The sequence below is a fragment of the Typha latifolia genome, chromosome 9 (genome assembly GCF_019914945.1).
Source record: "Typha latifolia isolate L0001 chromosome 9, TyphaL0001v2, whole genome shotgun sequence".
In the NCBI taxonomy this organism is placed as follows: domain Eukaryota; kingdom Viridiplantae; phylum Streptophyta; class Magnoliopsida; order Poales; family Typhaceae; genus Typha; species Typha latifolia.
In genome coordinates, this window is record NC_133094.1 from 1,968,480 (window position 1) to 1,986,720 (window position 18,241).

Sequence of the window (18,241 nt, forward strand, 5' to 3'; positions counted from 1 at the left end):
TAAAGAGTTGTGCAAGAAAGCATTGATTTATGATAAAGAAGAGAATGAACCTATCCACCTCCATCATGCTATGTCTGCCAAGAGGTGGGCAATGTCCTTCTCTTCACATGCAATCCTTTTGTCACTTATAATTGTTTTAAAAATTCATTTTGCTGATGTGAAAAGTTATTGTAAAGTTGTTGTCCTTCTAACTATTAAGATTTTGTAAATCTCGAATATACAAACAAGTAACATGGATAACATTCAGAAGATTCAACTGAGCCAAACAACAAATCATCTTGGATTCTTGCTACTCTTGATTTTAGTCTTATGACTTAACACCTAACTGATGTACCATCATAGCTAAGTTGTCTGCTAGGATGAGTTTTGACTTGAATAATATCACAATCTAGTTTTTTTTTCTTCTTCTTCTTTTTAATCCATATACAGACATGAGTCAGAAACATTCTGTCCATTTGGTCAGCAATTATGCACCAAAATGTTTATATAATTGGAAACTGCTTCTCTCCTTTGAATAATGGGCTTAAGTACCACATAATCTAACTAAAAGATGATGTCTTTTATTAATCATGGGACAATAGTTTATAAGTTTAACCACTGGTTTAGCCCTTTTAAAAAATATGTCACAAGGAATCTAAATTATACACATATGAATTCTTTGAAGAAAAAAAAAAATCACCAAATACCAAATCCAATGTCTGTACAAAAAATCTTAAAATTAATGTATTAAATATTATTTCATAATATATATATATATATAGTGAATTCACTATGTAAGTTTTTAGGATAACTTGCTAGTACCCAGTTAATTATGTTTAGCCTATCTTAAACTATCATTAAAATTGTTTTCTTAGTCAAGATATATGAATGGCTAATTAAGTAGTTCAGGAGTTCTTTGGATAATAAAAAAGTTTAGGCCTCTGAATTATCATATTTTTTACATATATTTTTTAAACTTTTTTTTTTTTTACTTCTTGAAATAAGAATTTTTTTTCATCACATAGATCTCTGAAATAAGGAGTTTATGGGGATATTTTCTTTAAGTTCAGGAGTTTATGGGGATATAATAAAATTAAGAATATGTATTCCAAAAATGGTGATAATTTAAGAGGACTAACTGTAATTATCCCTTAGTATGAATGATTATTACTAATAGTAGTAGTAGTAGTATAGTAGGATGTTGCGGACCCCACAGACGTTGTAATAGTCACGTCTCTGGCTGCGTATTCTCGCGCCCATCGACGCCTCTAACCGTCTTTAAAATGTTTAAGATTATTCCACTGGGAGAGAGACCATCACCAACCGAGGAAGTAACCTTCGCCGTACGTTCCCCGATCCAATGGACGAATCGTGGCGGACGACGATCGGACCGCCACTCCCCAGGCGGGGCTCCACCTGCGGAGGCGGCGCCGCAGCCGCCTTCGCGCTCGACCCGGACGACTTCCGCGACGTCTTCGGCGGTCCACCGCGTACCCTCCTCCGCCGGCGATTCTCCGCCGAGATCCAAACCCCTCCCGCAGCGTCGCTCTATGAAGAGGTCTTCCGCTCGGTGCCGGTGCCTGTCGCGGACGGCTGCGTAGGCCGGCGGATGTTGCCGGAGTTCCGGATCCCGACGAGGGAGGTGGGGATGGTGAGGAGGGAGGAGGGCTTTTTTGACGATATATTCGGATCAGACGGTGGAGAAGGAGAAAGCAAAGGGTGTTGGATGAGGAGATCGAGGTCGAGATCGAAGTCCAAATCCAAATCCAAATCCAAATCCAAATCCAAGTCATCGGCGAGCTCGGAGGAGGTCAGCAAACGCACTATGCGCGTGTTCGCCGAGGAGGAGGACGACGACGCCGTGCTTTCCGCCTTCGCCTCAAGGCTGAGGTATGAGTTTATTTTTTTGAAAAAGATGTCATTTTTATATTCTTTTCCCCCTTTTATCCGGTATCATTTTGTTCTTTCTAATCTTTTGTATATTATTACATTAAATTTCACGACCTTTAATTTTTGAGGTGTGGAAAATGTTAATAGTTTAGAGAAAAAAAAAATCAACCTTGTTTAGATCTTATTCCTATGGAATTGCTAATCATTTGTCCAGCGATGAAGTTGAAATATAATTGAGACCATAAATTTTTGACTCCCGCTTTATTATGTGGTAGTTAGAGTATCACAATAATGGAGGAGGTGCTAAGTTCTCATCATAACCACCAAATATTCCTCATTCCTAATGTTTAAAAAGTTGAGAAGCTTGATTCCAAAGTCATCTAAGATCCATAGGACCATAAGCATTAAGAATCTGCAATGAAATTTTGACACATATTGTCATTCAGCAACTCCAACAGTCTCAAAGTTTCAGAGTTCCACATAACTTGCAAAATGTTTTTAACTCATCTCTTCTAGCTTTCTAATGCTTCCAGTTCTTGTTACTTGATTTCTCAGGCCAATCAACATACCTACCAGGCGGCGGGAGCCCTCACCGCCATCAACAATATCTGGAGGAGATGAGAGTAGTTTCAGGTGCTTTGGCATTCCATGTTCTCCAAGTTCTTGCCTTGTAGATTTCAAGGACAGTGACAATAGCAGCTACACCACCAATGGCTCATCTACTCTATATAAACACCAGCCAAACATAGGCTTTGGCCGCTCCTCATTGGCGATGAGGATTCGCCTCGAGTCCAGCTTCAGTCAATACCTTCGAAGGCCGCCATGGAGTGGCAATTCTGAAGTAGATTCTCCTTCCTCAGTGACATCTTCAGTCTTCACTGATCCAAAAATGGCGCTGATGAGAGTAAACAGAGAAGAAGCTGAAGAAGGAGAAGAAAAATATACTGCAGAGAGCTCATTTGTCATTGAGATTGATGGACATGGAAGGAGGAAGGTGGCCACTGAGGAATCTGCTGCCTTAGAGGAAGCAATTGCATGGGCCAAGGAGAAGTCCTGGAGTCAGATGTACAAAAAGGATGAAAGCAGTTGTTGAGGGTGTGTGCGTGTGTGTGTTATGATAATTTTGTTACTTCCAGTTTATCTTTTCAGTTTATCTGAATTGATGGAAGAGGAAAAGGTTTCATTACCATATGAGGAACAAAAGATTGCTGAAATAAAAATTAGAAAAGGAGAATTATATTTCATATTTATGTCCAGCTTATCGGTACATCAGGGGCATGACAGTGTAATCGAGATATCTAAGAGGATGATAACATCATAAATGAAAGATTCCACAGCATTATAAGTAAAGAAATGCCTTCCATTTCCACATACTGGTGAAATCAGGAGATAGATTCCTTTATTGACTGACCTCAGATAGGACTAGATTTCCAATTCAAAGTTCTGCAGACTTGCAATTTAGTTGTTCAGGAAAGGAAATTATTACAGAAAAAGGTACAAAAGGAGTGGTAAATTTCTAGGTCGTAATTAATTACATGATTCAGATGAAATTGAATATTCAGCTAACACAATGTATCCTTTTCTTTTCCTTTTATTGTCGAGACTAATGGATATCCCCATTAGATTTAAATTAAACAAACACTACAGATTAGAAAAGCTGGAAAAGGACACATTAAATCGACTCTAACATAAAAATTCAATTGATAATCCCTGATATGATTTATTCATGAAAAGAATACATCATACTTCTGCATATCTGAACTTGGCGGCTCCGTCTTGTGGCCGATATAGGAAGAAAGTAATATGGATAAATTTTACTGGATCCTCAAATCCAGCGAATTTAAAGCATATGAGGTGTTCCCCCAAAAGAATGCCTTGACAAAATTATGAGACTTGTAACAGAATCAATGCAGCAGGGATCTGAAGTGTGGATTTCTTAACCAAAATGCGATGTTGTTTACTTTGTTCTTGTTAGCACTCTATGAGTAAGATCAACAAGGGCCCGTCTCGAAATCAGCACATCCTCGTCATCACTTTCAGGAAGAGCTTCGATTGCTTCTATTGCACGGTTGGCATGCTCAGTAGCAAGTTCTCTTGTCCTCTCAATTCCTCGGCTCTTTTCTAAGTAGTCAAGGGCCTGTATTTAATATGACAGAAAACAATATAATATCACTTTTTGGTCATCATCGACATAATATTGACTGTGTGTGTGTGTGTGTGTGTGTGTGTAATAAGGTAGGTTGGTACGTATTTATTCTCAACATCCGCATAACAAAACAAGTTATAGCACTTGAACAATGTAACAGGACGGAAAAGAGTTAAAAAGATACTCACCGCAGCAATATTTTCAGGATTATCAAAACCCCGGTCAACAATTTCACACAATTGAGGATACTCTTCCATGGCAAACAGTATTGGAGCTGTTATAATTCCCTGTACATTTAAAAGCATCTGTTATGATAGAGGTATATGGCACAAAGGCGGCCAACTTAAGAACTGATAGGAGTAAACTAGACATTCCAGATGGCTGATGCGAATTTTCCATGTGTAGACTAGTTTGATCATTTTTAAAAGGTTTCAAGAAAGAGAAGCAAAAGTACATGCAAGAAGTTCAGTACAACATACACATTTAATTCCCCTTGGAGAGACAAACTTCAATGTAATAATTCTAAAATGCTATAGCTGGCCCAATGAATGGATAATTATTTGTCCCCCAGTTATAACAAGATGTTCTTCTCTACAATATCATGTTCTCCAGAAGAAAAATGACAACTAGGAATGGTATTCATAATCAAATAAACCTCAACTGCATCAATTTTTATTCATATTTTGCCACTCCTTATATCCAAATACATATACATCAGTCCTTCTATTCTCTTTTCTATTAAATCACTGTTAAGTGTATCCATCTCCCTTGCCATCTTTCCATCAATGAGTGCGTGATCCACAAAAGCAACTAATTTAAAAAGATTACGCAGTTTTGCAAGAACATTGTGGTATAGTATACAGTTTCTTCCTGGTAAAGTTATATCTTATTAGAGCCACATTTTAGAAGCAAGCCATGACTGAGAACTAATGAATAGTGCCTATACTGAATGAAGTTCTACTCAAAGGAGCATGACAAAGCATATAGAGCAAAAGATATAAATCATATCATTCTACTGGAAATAGCACCTCAGCCCATACTATTTGTATAAGCAACGAAATGACAAAATGGGGAACGACAATGCAAAACAACCATCTACATGGAAAGGAACGGAAAAGAAAATATTACATGTTGAATGTCAGACAGGGAGCCTTTCCCAAGTGAAGCTGATGTGCCCGTGAAATCAAGGACATCGTCAATCAATTGATATGCTAAACCCTGCAAGGAGTTTAGTTTTAGCCATCTCATTCACTAAGTGTAGTATCCGACTGAGTGAGAAGGAAATTTTATTATGCTCATGAAACCATTACGAACCAAATTTCTACCATAGTCATAAGCAAGCATTGAAACTTCTGCAGTTTGGCCTGCAAGAAGGGCAATAGCTTTGCAACTGTTTGAAATCAATGATGCTGTCTTGTAGTATGTCTTTTCCAAATAATACTCCATGCTGTAAATCCACATGTATGACTATATAAGAAACTAGATAATAGACCATATACATTCACAATGAAAAAGTTCATTCAACTAAAATAAGAAAGCATCAGCATCCAAAGATCTGAAAAGCCAAAAGGTCTTTTAAGTATTTCACTCCCTCTTGTCTGGATATTCATATGTTTCTGGCAACAAATCTAGCTAAATAAATTCAATATCGTAGGAATTAAGATCATGTACCTCTGCCGTTGTTCAGAAGTAGTAGACATCTGCATTGTCTCGCCTGTAACTAGATGTTCTACAACAGTAGCCAGAAGAGATACAACCTGCAGAGAGTTCCAAAAACCCAGCAAAGATAATAAAATTTAGCAACCAATTGCAAAATTCCTGCTGAAAAGCAGGTAAAGAAGTAATAGCATATTGTAGTTTGCATGTTTTAGCTATATATATTGTTAACTATTTCAGCAGACTCAAGTCCTCCTGATCAAATCATCCTTGTTTTTGTGAATTGCCACTTTTGCCAATCAAGAATTCAAGATGTGGCTAAACAAATGGGAGACAACTTGAAACATATTTATAGAGAATTAACTTAAAATTTAAACAATATAACTCTTTTCTTAATAATGAAACTTTAGCAATTCACGCTGAAGAAGGTTAACAAGAGTATCTTCAATTATAGCTGTCTCTAGAACTATGTTTCGGACCATGCTAAAACTCAGCAGGCACTTACATAGAGAAACCAAAGTAGACTGACAATTTACTATTGTATTAGATCTACAAAGGATAGGTGGACAACATTAATTTTGTGCCTACTCTGAATGACTTCGCCAAAGTACATAGATTGCTAGTCAGTTTGTATCCATATGCTACATGATGATTGCAGCATGTGCAAAGTAAATGAAGAAGTCCTACAACAAAAGAAGATGTATTTAGACTACAAACTGAGGAACATGAATACTGATGTCCAATTACCTCTGTATTCTTCAGTGATGCAAGTGCAACGCAAGCTCTAGAAAGTAGAAAATCACCAGCCAGCACAGCAAGCTGCATAATGACCTAATTTTAGTCTTATGAGATAAACTTAGAGAACTTATATCACTGAAATTTAACAACTAAACATGCCAAAAATGATTTTCTACAGAAAAATGGCAAACAGGTAGTAAGGAAACAACTCACAAGAAGTATAATACGAAGGTTCAATGACAAGTGTATTGCTATGATGACAATGCAAGACTACAAAAGAAGTATTCCCATGTTTATCCTACAATACTAGAAAGTGTACTAAAATTGTTTAAACCAATAATTAATTAGTAAATTAATACATGAAATGGAAAAAATGTAGAAAGTAAACCATTGTTTTCTTGATAAACCTTTTTTTAAAAAAGAATATCATTCTTTCTTTCTTTTTTCCTTGATAAACCTCAAAAGTCAAAAAAGATATGCATATGTTTCTCCATCTAAGGAATTCTGCAGGGTGCAAGACTCATACTGTGAGAAAAGTAGTTTCATACATACCAAGTGACCTTATAACTTTTCAAGATCGACAGTTTGTCTGCAATCTGCAGCTGCCCTATCCTAAATATGGCAGAGATGTGTCCACCATCAGGGTGATAGCGTAAATGAAACTTGCTTAATCATTTTGAGAATGTTGATCTTTGAGTTGCAATCTAGGTAATGAGATCATATAATCCCTTCTCCTACCCGATATTAATTTTGCATGTCAATCTCATGGTTTATGCTGAGATATCAATAGATTCTTCTAGAAAGAAAAGAAATTAAGAGACAATAAGCGTATTTACGTACATGCGTTTTTACTGTAAAACAATGACAACAACCCACAATAACCACATCCAAGCCTTTAGCAGTCAGTGCCAACCATTTTCAATTTTGAAAACAAATTTACTAATTGCACGAAGCTGGATTATTATAGTGCAGATAGCGGCCTTTTAAAAGTTACAATACTACACAAGTCAAACTTATCATATCCTTATAATCATGGAATTGAGAATCACCAATTACAACTCCCCAGTAAAACAGTATATACCATGGGCATGCACAATCACCACAAAACTCGTATATAAGGTCTACATAGCTGCCTGACCTTATTCTATACTTGGAAATTCAAAGTATTCAGCACGAAACATATAATTTGAATCTTCGATGTACATAAGTAGATCTCATGATCATTTACCTTGTTCCCCATTACAAAGTTCAGTGAACCAATACCGCGTCTAGTATCAGCATCATCCAAAACGTCATCATGAAGAAGGCTTGCTACCTAAGACGTGGAATGAAAAGCAACTTACAAAATGAAATTGAAGGTTAGCAAAAAAAAGAAAAGGACAAGATAAGGAAAAAGTATACAGACATGAATCATTTCAGTTATTTCGGCAATACATTGCTGACGTTCTCGCAACTCTTTTGAAAAACCACTGAACACTGCATTAGCAGTTGCTTCTGGTATTGCCATATTCAAAGCCGACGCCATCAGTAATAAAACCTGCCATACCAATGGTGAATCTTTTGTATGCAAAAGAAAAATTAAGAAAAAGTAAGTAGAATCCATATTGTTTGTAAAATGTAACCTATTTTAATTTTTTTATTATCATAACAAATTTTTATTTTGCATAGGAGATGCTAAAGTGGAAATTTGATCCAAGTTATATAGATTTCACAGAATAAATTCGTGGTGGAGACATAGTTTGCCTGTCACAAATAAGAAACATATAATAGTTTAAGTCTTACAGTAGGGCGGAATCTTTTCCCCTCAACTCCCATTTTGAAGAAGTACTCAGCAGCTGATGCCAGCTTGGGGACCTGCAATAAACTATGCTACAACAGTTGACATTCTGATAGCTCTGGTTATCAAATGTAACTAGTTACAATCTTCCTGATGGTCAAAGAATAGTTAACCATAAGTGAAGGTTGATGGGATTGTTTATGCCAATAATAATTAATAACTAAGGTCACGCACCTCAGCAACCACCATTGAGCGCAATTTATTTGCAATAAGTGACAACTCGTCAGCAACCAAGGAGAAGGGGTCCACCGGTTCCTGATATCATGAGAAACGGGTAATATCATTCCATGCTTGAACATTTGATAACAGCGTTTCATTAATAAATCTGATAACTTGAAACAAATTTTCTGTGTTTGCTAGTTATGAAACATTGTAAGTAGTTCCTGATCCTGATCCTGGTCATAAACATTGTAAGAAGTTTTACTGTAATAAGGGAGTAAGATAACCAAGTTCATAAGAGGATGACTACCTCAGTTGTTGGACTCCTCTCTGTAGATATCTGGTATCTTATGTCATGTAAGCCATGTGAGCCCCATAGATATGTTTCCCTAGAACCCAACACCTACTAATTCACATAAATTGGCAAGTACATCAGCATATAATGATTGAGCAGCAAATAATACAATTAGCACAAAATAAAGTAGCATATGTATGCAACTACACGTACAATTTCTTAGTGCAGATAAGCTGCAAAGATAAGACCAAAAGTAGTGACCAAAAGAAGACTACTAACACATTATAAAACAACCATCTATAAACTGAAATTTGCCATACCTATGTCCTTCATTCCTTTTGAAATTAGTGAAAAATATCTTATAAAAACTATAATTAGGCGAAAGATAATGATTTATTCACACACTATGAACACCAAGCATCACTTAACTCGTAATAATTCCATTGGCGACTTAAGATCATTGGAATTGTAAACTGGCCACCTAAGGGTGAATTACTTCGGACATTCTAACTCATTAGACCATACAAAATAATGGGCTGGCAAAAAGTCCAATATTCTCTTACACTGTTTTATAAGATTAATACTGAGGAGAAGAGGGAAGTTCAATCCAATGAAAAGCCAAGAATAAGAAACACCCTGAACCGGGTTCAACTCAAAAGCTTGAGGTTTTTGGTTTGGGTCCACTGATGTATACTGATCTTTTCACTTATTATTTGGAGTCACATTTTAATCCCCACAATTTGCCAATTCACGTCTATGGCAACCACATATTATCTTCCCTCAAATCTAGTTCACTACTTTCTATCAGTTCCATCATCCAGACTAGATCTGTTCCACTCATCCGAACATAATCAACTCTTCAAAAACCATATCTTCAAGGCTTTATCTGCTCTTCATCAGTCACTATTGATAAACTAATGCAATCCCATGCATCCACGCCCTAATCATAGAACTACTCTAAGTATAACCAAGCCTGCACATCAATCTATTTTAATATGATCTTATCAACAGCTTGGTAACACTAGTTGTCCAGACCCCAACAACAGTAGTCCAAGATGGTCAAACAAAACAATAAGCCTCTAGCACCCCAATTACCAGAAATAGCACAGGGTCAACGACTCCAGTCCAAACAAAAAATCAGACTCGACGCATCATACCCAAATCAATCCAAAAACTTTATGTTGTTAGGTGTCAGACCCAGAGTGCATATCTACTCTAAAAAATTAATAATAATTAGCTAACGTAAACACATTCACCGATCAATACTTTAGCACAGGAAGATGTTGAAACAATATATAGATAAAACATGTAAGATAAAAGCTCATGCCATAAAAATAATCATGTAAAGTTCACAAGTCATTCAATAAAGAAGTACCGATATCTATAACTCCTAACACAACAGCATGAACTATACAATCTCGGATCCATATTTTATCTCAGTGCTTCATAGCAAACCTGAAGGCACGATCGCACCCTCTCTACATGAAACCCCACCTCCCAAATCAACAAAAAGAAATCAAAGTTCGTTCAAAGTCGCACCTTTGACCGGATCACGGACGGATTCCCCCCCAATAAACTTCCACAGCAAGCCGTGGTGAAGGACCTCTGAGTACAGCGGCCATGAAACCTTGCTCCCGAGCTCAGACCCCTCAGAAGAACCCATCTCAAATTCATCGCAAGGAGATCCACTGGCGGCGGAAACCAAACCTAGATCCCGAAACCCACCAAAAGATTTGGAGGACCGACAAGGAAAAAAGGATCACGTTTTTAATAGTAACAAACTTTCGGTCCTTTTCTAGCGCTATTTTATTTCTTGGAGGAGAAGAAGACTTCGCGGCGCGGTGTAAATTCCACCACATGGAAGAGAAATACTGTGGAGACATCAATGGCCGCATATGATTGCATCCGTGTCCCGACTCCTCTCCATTGACTTTGACCATTCCTATTCTGGACTCTAAAAATAGTTAGTTATACGAGTCACGGACGGGTCCAGCTAATGGATCCGAATAGTCAGTTTTACCCGGATCCGAAATACTTGGGCTCAGCCCAGAGGAAAATGATGGGTTGGGCCTTGTGTAGACCGGCCGGCCCAATAGAAGAAGTAAAAACTGGAAGAAAGCCACAATTTACATAGCAGGAAAAAAATTTGAGGAAGAAATAAATAAAAAGAAAAAAGAAATATAACATTTTTGCATTAAGTTACATTTTTCAAATCTGGTTGTCAAAGATTATGAATGTGTTTATAAGATGTTAAAACTTGTCCCAATGATTTTATAATTTATTTTTTAATTAATAAGATGTATAAATTTTACGGTGCTCTAAATATATAGTTGGGCATCACTAACGTACGAACATTAATATATAATATGAGCCATTTTAATTGGATAGACCTTTTAAATCATTTTTATTATATATTTGTTAGGAAGTGGCGTAAATTATAAATTATTAAACAAGTTAAACTAATCTCTTATTCTCAGAAATAGAATTAGATATCTTAAGTCTCGACCACTGTATTTAGAGTCAAAAGGATAAAACAAAAGAAGCAATTTACTTGTATCCGAATTGTTAAATCCTTGTTTGAAATTGCAACACATTGCTAAAATTCCAGCCACTTCTTATTAATATTTGATATTCAAACAAATAAAAACAAGTAATTTTTATTTAAAAAAAATTAGTGAATCTAATGTCCAATTGCTTGACCACTTGGCACAATTCCAGTGGCAGAATGGTGGAGATAAATGAATCCATAGGACAAAGAGCAGGAATAGTGTGGACCAAGTTGCAATCACAGGGTGTAATTGAGGTTCAAATTCACATACCCTTCTCTCAGAAGTCAGAATCCATTGGAATTTTCTTTTTTCTAATTTCCAAAGCCTGAGTGGCTTCCCTTCTGATATCACAAACCTTATCGCATACAATTTGACTAGCTAAGAAGCAGCCACACATATCTCACAAGACACCACCAAAACTAACTCCTTTGGCTGCCATAAAACTTTTCTCTACCCTTTTTTTAATTTTCCAGAAAGAAGGAAAAGAGGATTTCCCATAACTCTATCTCTTCCTATCTCCCTCCCCCTCTCTTTCTTCCCCTTTCCTTCTCTCTGGAGTGGTGATAGAATTCCATTGCCAACTCCAAGGTAAGTTCTTTATGGTCTCTCTCCTATTTCACACACCAGTTGCGCATCCTATGTAAGCTTATTTGCTTGTATCCTTGTGAAGGGTAGGGTTTCTCAAGTTTTGTGGAACCTTCTCAGTATACTACGTTCTCACAAAAAGTTGCTCTTTTGGAGGGATTTGGGTTCTGGGTATTGTTTATTTTGCCTTCTTTGATCGAACTCTGTTGGAAAGATGCAATTTTGCTGTATCTGTTGGTAGGATTCCGTGTTATAGGTTTGTTAGAGACTAGAACTTTTCTTCTATTGTATGTGGGTTCGGGGTCTTTTTTGAGGAATCAATGGCTTCTCCTGCTTCCGTTGCATCTCTGGGAAGTGCGAGGCCGAACCCATCTGCCATCTTCGAGGTTGGTCCCTCCTATGTGGCTGTTAGGAGAATTCAAGTAATTTCTAGGATTAGTTTTGGTAGTTCGAATGGGTGGGGGCGTCGGCGCTGTGCTCCTGGTAGGCTCTGTAAGTGTATGGTCACAACCAACTTTATTGAGGAGAGAGGAATTCCGTTTTCACCAGAATCTACATTCAAAGGTAGTAGTGATACCAGAGATGATGATGCTGATCTCATCCTAAAACCTCCCCCTAAACCGGCCTTAAAAGCTCCTGTCCGGCCAAATGGTCCAGTTGGTCCGACAAGTTCAGCATTGTTGTCTTCCAATGATATCATTGCTGAGAAAAGATCAGCAGCAGCACTGGAAGATAGAGATAAAGTTATAGAGGCATTGGGAGAGGTCCTGGAAAAGGCAGAAAAACTTGAGACTTCGAGTTCGGTTAAGCCAGTTACTAAAGTGACTAGAAACAATCTGAAATCCAATGAGAACTCTAAATTGGGTAGACCAGTGGATGCAAATTCGTCGATAAGAAAGTCCAAGACTCTTAAGAGCGTGTGGCGGAAGGGAAACCCGGTGGCAAATGTACAAAAGGTGGTTAAGGAACTTCCAAAGATTGAAGGCGAGAAAGTTTCTCCTTCATTGAAATCAGAAAATCTGCCGATTGCCTCCATGAGGGCTCCTGTTTCTTCTCCACCCAAATCTGCACCGAGGCTGCAAATGAAGCCAGCTGTTGCTCCCACTCCCACGGCTTCTCCTGTAATAAAGAAATCAGATGCCCCCAAAGAACGAAAACCTATTCTTATCGATAAGTTTGCTTCCAAGAAGCCTGCTGTTGATCCAATTGCAGCAGAAGCCTTGTTAGCCCCCACAAAGCCTGTGAAGGGGTCTCCACTATCAAGAATCAAAGATGAGCGTCGCAAAAGGTCAGGCTCGGCTGGGGGTCTGCGTAGACGTCTGGTGGATGATGCTCAAATACGTGCAGAGGAGGCTTCAGAGCTTGGTGTGCCCATCCCAGGTGTAGCAGGAGCAAGGAAAGGAAGAAAATGGAGTAAGGCAAGCCGTAAGGCTGCAAGACTTGAGGCAGCTAAAGCTGCTGCACCCGTGAAAGTAGAGATTCTTGAGGTGGGGGAAGATGGCATGTTGACTGAGGACTTGGCGTATAACTTAGCAGTTAGTGAAGCAGAAATTCTTGGGTATTTGTTCTCAAAAGGAGTTAAGCCTGACACGGTGCACACTGTAGATAAAGACATGGTTAAGATGATTTGCAAGGAATATGATGTGGAAGTGATAGAAATAGATCCTGTTAGAGTGGAAGAAATGGCAAAGAAGAAGGAAGTTCTTGATGAGGAGGATTTAGACATGTTGGAAGACAGGCCTCCTGTTATCACAATTATGGGTCATGTGGATCACGGAAAGGTATCAAGTCGAGTTAACAACTAAATTGTTTTTCTAAATTTTGACAGAGGGTCAAAATAGTATTTGATAACTCTTCCTGTACTCTGATGTGCAGACAACTTTGTTGGACTATATCCGCAAGAGCAAGGTAATGTCTGAATCATGTTCGTTGAGATGTTTCTTTTTGTTATTATATGGATTTACATGCTTAATTTAGGTGCACAAATTCCCACATTTATGCGTACTTGTAAAGATTATGAATCTGACCAGTAGGTATGTACAGGTAGTAGCATCTGAGGCAGGTGGAATAACCCAGGGTATTGGAGCATACAAGGTTCTTGTACCAGTTGATGGAAAGCTTCAGCCTTGTGTTTTTCTTGATACACCAGGACATGAGGTATATCTCAAATTCAAAAGATTCTTAATTGATCGAATTCCATTCTTTTGGTCATTTTTTTGGCAATGCAACTGTTCCCTCATATACTTTTTCTATTTGACTATAAATTTTCCTTTCCAGAGTATGACCATATTAATAGTTTCTTAATTTCCTGCTGGTAGTGTAAATTGGATAATATGGCGTCACCAACAAAAGAATAGTAAATTAGTAAATTTACATGTCTCAGGCATTTGGTGCAATGAGGGCACGTGGAGCACGGGTAACTGACATTACCATCATTGTGGTGGCTGCTGATGATGGTGTTCGCCCACAAACAAATGAGGCAATAGCTCATGCTAAGGCAGCTGGTGTGCCTATTATAGTTGCCATAAATAAGGCATGTTTGTCAGTTGCAACTCAACATTCTCCTCCTAATGGCTTTAGTAATATCTTGATATCTTGACTAATATTTCATCATCTATTTCTGTACTCAGGTAGATAAGGAAGGAGCCAACCCAGAGCGGGTTATGCAGGAGCTTTCCACAGTTGGCCTTATGCCAGAAATTTGGGGCGGAGACATCCCAATGGTTCAGGTTGCTTTTCCTATACTAACTTCAAAACCAAATGTTAGTATTTTCCTCGTGATGCTCGAGCATTAAGTGAGTTGACATTTAATTATTTTCTGAATCAGATTAGTGCTCTTAAAGGGGAGAATATTGATGAACTGTTAGAAACTGTCATGCTTGTTGCTGAGGTATGCAAGTTGGGAGGAGTTTAGACCTTTTCATTTCTTCTAGTATGACAGTTTGTGGGTGAAATTCTCACCTAATATATATTTTTTAAATTTTAAGTTGCAAGAATTGAAGGCCAACCCTCATAGGAATGCAAAGGGCACCGTAATAGAAGCAGGTCTTGATAAATTGAGGGGACCTGTTGCCACACTCATTGTACATAATGGAACCCTGAAGAAGGGAGATGTGCTCGTGTGTGGTGGAGCTTTTGGAAAGGTCAGTTTTGCTATTGGATGCGACTTAATATTTGCCAGTTTAAATTGATGGCTGACCATAGGAAATCTTTTAAGTGGAAAACAAATTAGAAGTTTGGTTTGCATAGTTTTCGTTTATGTCATGATAAACTGATGTTTAAATATAATATTTTAACACACAGGTACGTGCTATGTTTGATGATAGAGGAGGTCGTGTGGATGAAGCTGGACCATCCATAGCTGTGCAGGTCCCCCCTCCCTTTTTCCTCTCATTTCACCCTTTTCTTATGTTCTTTTATCATATCTCTGGATGCTATTTAAACTGGGTATCTGGAAACAATTATTATCATCTGACACCAAATGTTTATGAACTTGTTTTAATTAATTAGTTCAGAGTTGCACTTGCTTAAAATATATGATGCCCCAGACAAGAGGGGCACGGGCCATGTTTTCCCTAGTCTGCGCAGTGCTTCTATTACTCTTATTGGCAGCGTAGTTTCCTTGACATACTCGTTTTGTCTGCCTTAAGTCACTCTTGTTTTACATTTTCTGTGCTATGCTTTTGTCCTCAGGTAATAGGCTTGAATGGTGTTCCTATTGCTGGTGATGAGTTTGAGGTGGTTGACTCCCTTGATGCCGCACGTGAAAGAGCAGATGCATGTGCAGAATCATTGCGTGATGCAAGGATATCTGCAAAGGCTGGGGAAGGAAAGGTCACTCTCTCGTCCATTGCTTTTGCCGTGTCTTCAGGAAAGCAGTCTGGACTAGATATGCACCAGCTAAATATCATCCTGAAGGTTGATGTCCAGGTAGGCAAATGCTCACTTGCATGATATGTCCTGTGACCTTTTCCTGGGTTTATAAGCAGATTTGACATTTGCCCTTTTTATTAATTCTTGTCATGATGTAGATATTTTTTTGGCTAAATGACTAATTTAAACTCGTCAAAATTAGGGCTCAATTGAAGCCATCAGGCATGCTGTTCATGTTCTGCCTCAAGAAAATGTGACTCTGAAATTCCTTCTTCAAGCTCCAGGGGATATCAGTGCCAGTGACATTGATCTTGCTGCTGCTACTGAAGCAGTTATTGTTGGTTTTAATGTTAAAGCACCAGGCTCAGTTAAGAGCTATGCAGAAAAGAAGAATGTTGAGATTCGCCTATACAGGGTCATCTATGATCTGATAGATGACATGCGGAAGGCAATGGAAGGGCTCCTAGAGCCAGTTGAGGTAAACAGTAATATGGAATACTGCAAACTCTTTCCATAACACAATTTTGTAATTTGGTAAATGGTCATCTTACAATGTTGAAACTAAAGAATCATTGCCTTATATGTCTGGCAGGAACAAATACCTATAGGAGCAGCCGCAGTTCGAGCAACTTTCAGTAGTGGCAGTGGACGAGTGGCTGGCTGCATGGTTACTGAGGGAAAGATAGTGAAAGAGTGTGGTGTTCGGATTGTTCGAAATGGGAAGATGACTCACACTGGGAAGATTAACTCGCTGAGACGGGTCAAAGAAGAGGTCAAGGAGGTAAGTCTTGCAATTGCCAATGTGAATCGTCTCTAAAGCTATATGAGATACTCCCATCTATTTGAGTGGAAATTTGAAGTTTATTGAGTAATTCAACTTTTAATTTTAATAATAGTCTTTTACCAAGTTCTTTAAATAATTGTTTTTCTTCTTCAAATTAAACGCCTATTAAAAAGATCCAACTATCTGATAAGCAATTAACTTTCTAGTTCCTCTGCGGAGGAAGAAAAAAGAGTAATCGGCATATCGTTTGCCAGAAAGTCAGTGAATATAAATACAAATTATTAATATTTTTTCAAAGAATGTGCATGAATCTATTTCTCATGATTCTTTTATGCCCAAAATTGAAAAACCAAATGTCTTTGTGTGTAAATTTTAGCAAATGTTTTGCAACAGAGTATTTGTAATTTTACAATGATTTATTTGTTTTGTACTAAAGCTTGATTTGGTTGAACTGTGAGATATTCTGAAGTGATTGCCATTGATCCACCTGCTCAATATAGTGAGGATAAATATCCTTCTAAGGGTACTTTTCTGGAGGTTGTCTGTCTATTGTGCATACCTGAAAAGAAAACTGGCTGGTTTAAATCTTTTTGTCTGTTAAAAGTTTGAAATTACTCACTATACTTCAAAGATTTGATATGTTTATTTGCTTGCAATAACATTTAACTAGAACAGCAAGCCAACTGGTTGGTTTGGATCTTGTTCTATGCACATTGATCATTCTTAGCGCAAATAGGTCATAAATGCTTCTTGACCAATACAAATATCATCTTTTCTGGTGTCCTTCAATACTACTTTAGATTATCCAAATAATGCATTTTAGCTCTGGTGCTCTTCACTTCTCTGCACTGGCCTTTCATCTATCTTAAATGATATATTTCATGGTATAATTTTTTTACTTTTCATAGATTGGTGCTGGATTAGAATGTGGAATCGGGGTAGATGATTTCAATGATTGGGAGGTTGGCGATGTTATTGAGGCCTTCAACTCTGTGAGAAAGCAAAGAACACTAGAGGAAGCATCAGCAAATGTCGCAGCTGCCTTAGTTGATGCAGGCGTTGGGCAATGAAAGAGGCAAAATGGTACGGTGGAGTGGTCGGCGAGAAGTCGTCACGGTGATGAATTTAGAATGCATCTAAGCTTAGCTCCAAGATCGATGCTATCCTGGTGCTCCAAGATAAGATAAAATAAATTCTTTCGAGATCCAAGCTTTGCATCATTAACTTTCAAGAGATCTGGCTCTGCTGCAGTAGATATTGTATGCTAATGTACATAAAAAATCTCAGCTGCCAGTTTTTTCTTCTATTTTTGTAGAGAAGGGGCATTTGGTTAAGTCCTCTCTTTTGATGATTCAATTACGTCCAATTGTAACAGATGCAATATTATTTTGATCACTGCCAATTTTCATACCACAAAGTTCTCATCAAAGCATTTGAAAGATCTCTTGTTATACACCGCTTTCATAGTGCTTAGCAAATACTAACATTGACTGGAAGGTAATTGCTATTCCATTTTATTCTTTTGGCAGAAGCACTGGAAATTTATGTGCAATAGTTGCAGTTGACTCCTTTTTGAGATAAATTTCCAAATATACAACCTTTGAGCAGCTTATGAGTAATATTTTAAACATATGTTATATATTTTTACTAAAAGATCTCTCACACAACTTTGAGCCTCGTTTATTAAAATTTTTTTATTCTCAAAATAAATTTTTTATTTAGAAATAAGTAGTTTTATATTTATTTATAT

The 18,241-nt window shown here is 37.7% G+C and overlaps 3 protein-coding genes across 5 annotated transcripts; 2 read left to right on the forward strand and 1 right to left on the reverse strand.

Moving 5' to 3' along the window:
* Positions 1-1,261: 1,261 nt before the first annotated feature.
* LOC140795192 (uncharacterized) lies at positions 1,262-3,119 on the forward strand. Its single transcript, XM_073147624.1, has 2 exons — positions 1,262-1,869; positions 2,425-3,119. Exons 1-2 carry the CDS (start codon positions 1,340-1,342, stop codon positions 2,960-2,962), a joined length of 1,068 nt encoding a protein of 355 aa, XP_073003725.1. The 5' UTR covers positions 1,262-1,339; the 3' UTR covers positions 2,963-3,119.
* A 307-nt stretch (positions 3,120-3,426) lies between these two features.
* LOC140795190 (solanesyl-diphosphate synthase 1, mitochondrial) lies at positions 3,427-10,538 on the reverse strand. Of its 2 annotated transcripts, none has more exons than XM_073147622.1 (12): positions 10,240-10,538; positions 8,716-8,808; positions 8,421-8,501; positions 8,192-8,263; positions 7,815-7,946; positions 7,638-7,724; positions 6,419-6,490; positions 5,687-5,772; positions 5,330-5,462; positions 5,144-5,233; positions 4,204-4,302; positions 3,427-4,006 (listed from the first exon to the last, which is right to left on the reverse strand). In XM_073147622.1, exons 1-12 carry the CDS (start codon positions 10,372-10,374, stop codon positions 3,827-3,829), a joined length of 1,260 nt encoding a protein of 419 aa, XP_073003723.1. In that variant the 5' UTR covers positions 10,375-10,538; the 3' UTR covers positions 3,427-3,826. The 2 variants fall into 2 exon arrangements, with proteins under 2 accessions (XP_073003723.1, XP_073003724.1); XM_073147623.1 differs by having other exon boundaries at positions 8,716-8,811; positions 10,240-10,496.
* Positions 10,539-11,924: 1,386 nt separating this feature from the next.
* LOC140795148 (translation initiation factor IF-2, chloroplastic) lies at positions 11,925-17,923 on the forward strand. Of its 2 annotated transcripts, none has more exons than XM_073147551.1 (12): positions 11,925-13,615; positions 13,710-13,742; positions 13,878-13,991; positions 14,218-14,367; positions 14,465-14,563; positions 14,662-14,724; positions 14,822-14,977; positions 15,138-15,203; positions 15,528-15,764; positions 15,910-16,185; positions 16,300-16,488; positions 17,400-17,923. In XM_073147551.1, exons 1-12 carry the CDS (start codon positions 12,155-12,157, stop codon positions 17,559-17,561), a joined length of 3,006 nt encoding a protein of 1,001 aa, XP_073003652.1. In that variant the 5' UTR covers positions 11,925-12,154; the 3' UTR covers positions 17,562-17,923. The 2 variants fall into 2 exon arrangements, with proteins under 2 accessions (XP_073003652.1, XP_073003651.1); XM_073147550.1 differs by having other exon boundaries at positions 12,004-13,615; positions 14,218-14,371; positions 14,469-14,563.
* Positions 17,924-18,241: the final 318 nt, after the last annotated feature.

Excerpts from the sequence above, each read along its gene's own strand:
- LOC140795190 (XM_073147622.1), bottom strand. The coding sequence starts at position 10,374 with ATGAATTTGAGATGGGTTCTTCTGAGGGGTCTGAGCTCGGGAGCAAGG. Across the intron at positions 5,773-6,418 it reads CATCACTGAAGAATACAGAG|GTTGTATCTCTTCTGGCTAC; the intron begins GTAATTGGACAT and ends AACTCTCTGCAG. Across the intron at positions 5,234-5,329 it reads ATGACTATGGTAGAAATTTG|GGTTTAGCATATCAATTGAT; the intron begins GTTCGTAATGGT and ends AACTCCTTGCAG.
- LOC140795148 (XM_073147551.1), top strand. The coding sequence starts at position 12,155 with ATGGCTTCTCCTGCTTCCGTTGCATCTCTGGGAAGTGCGAGGCCGAAC. Across the intron at positions 13,616-13,709 it reads GTCATGTGGATCACGGAAAG|ACAACTTTGTTGGACTATAT; the intron begins GTATCAAGTCGA and ends TCTGATGTGCAG. Across the intron at positions 16,186-16,299 it reads GGCTCCTAGAGCCAGTTGAG|GAACAAATACCTATAGGAGC; the intron begins GTAAACAGTAAT and ends TATGTCTGGCAG.
- LOC140795192 (XM_073147624.1), top strand. The coding sequence starts at position 1,340 with ATGGACGAATCGTGGCGGACGACGATCGGACCGCCACTCCCCAGGCGG. Across the intron at positions 1,870-2,424 it reads GCCTTCGCCTCAAGGCTGAG|GCCAATCAACATACCTACCA; the intron begins GTATGAGTTTAT and ends TTGATTTCTCAG.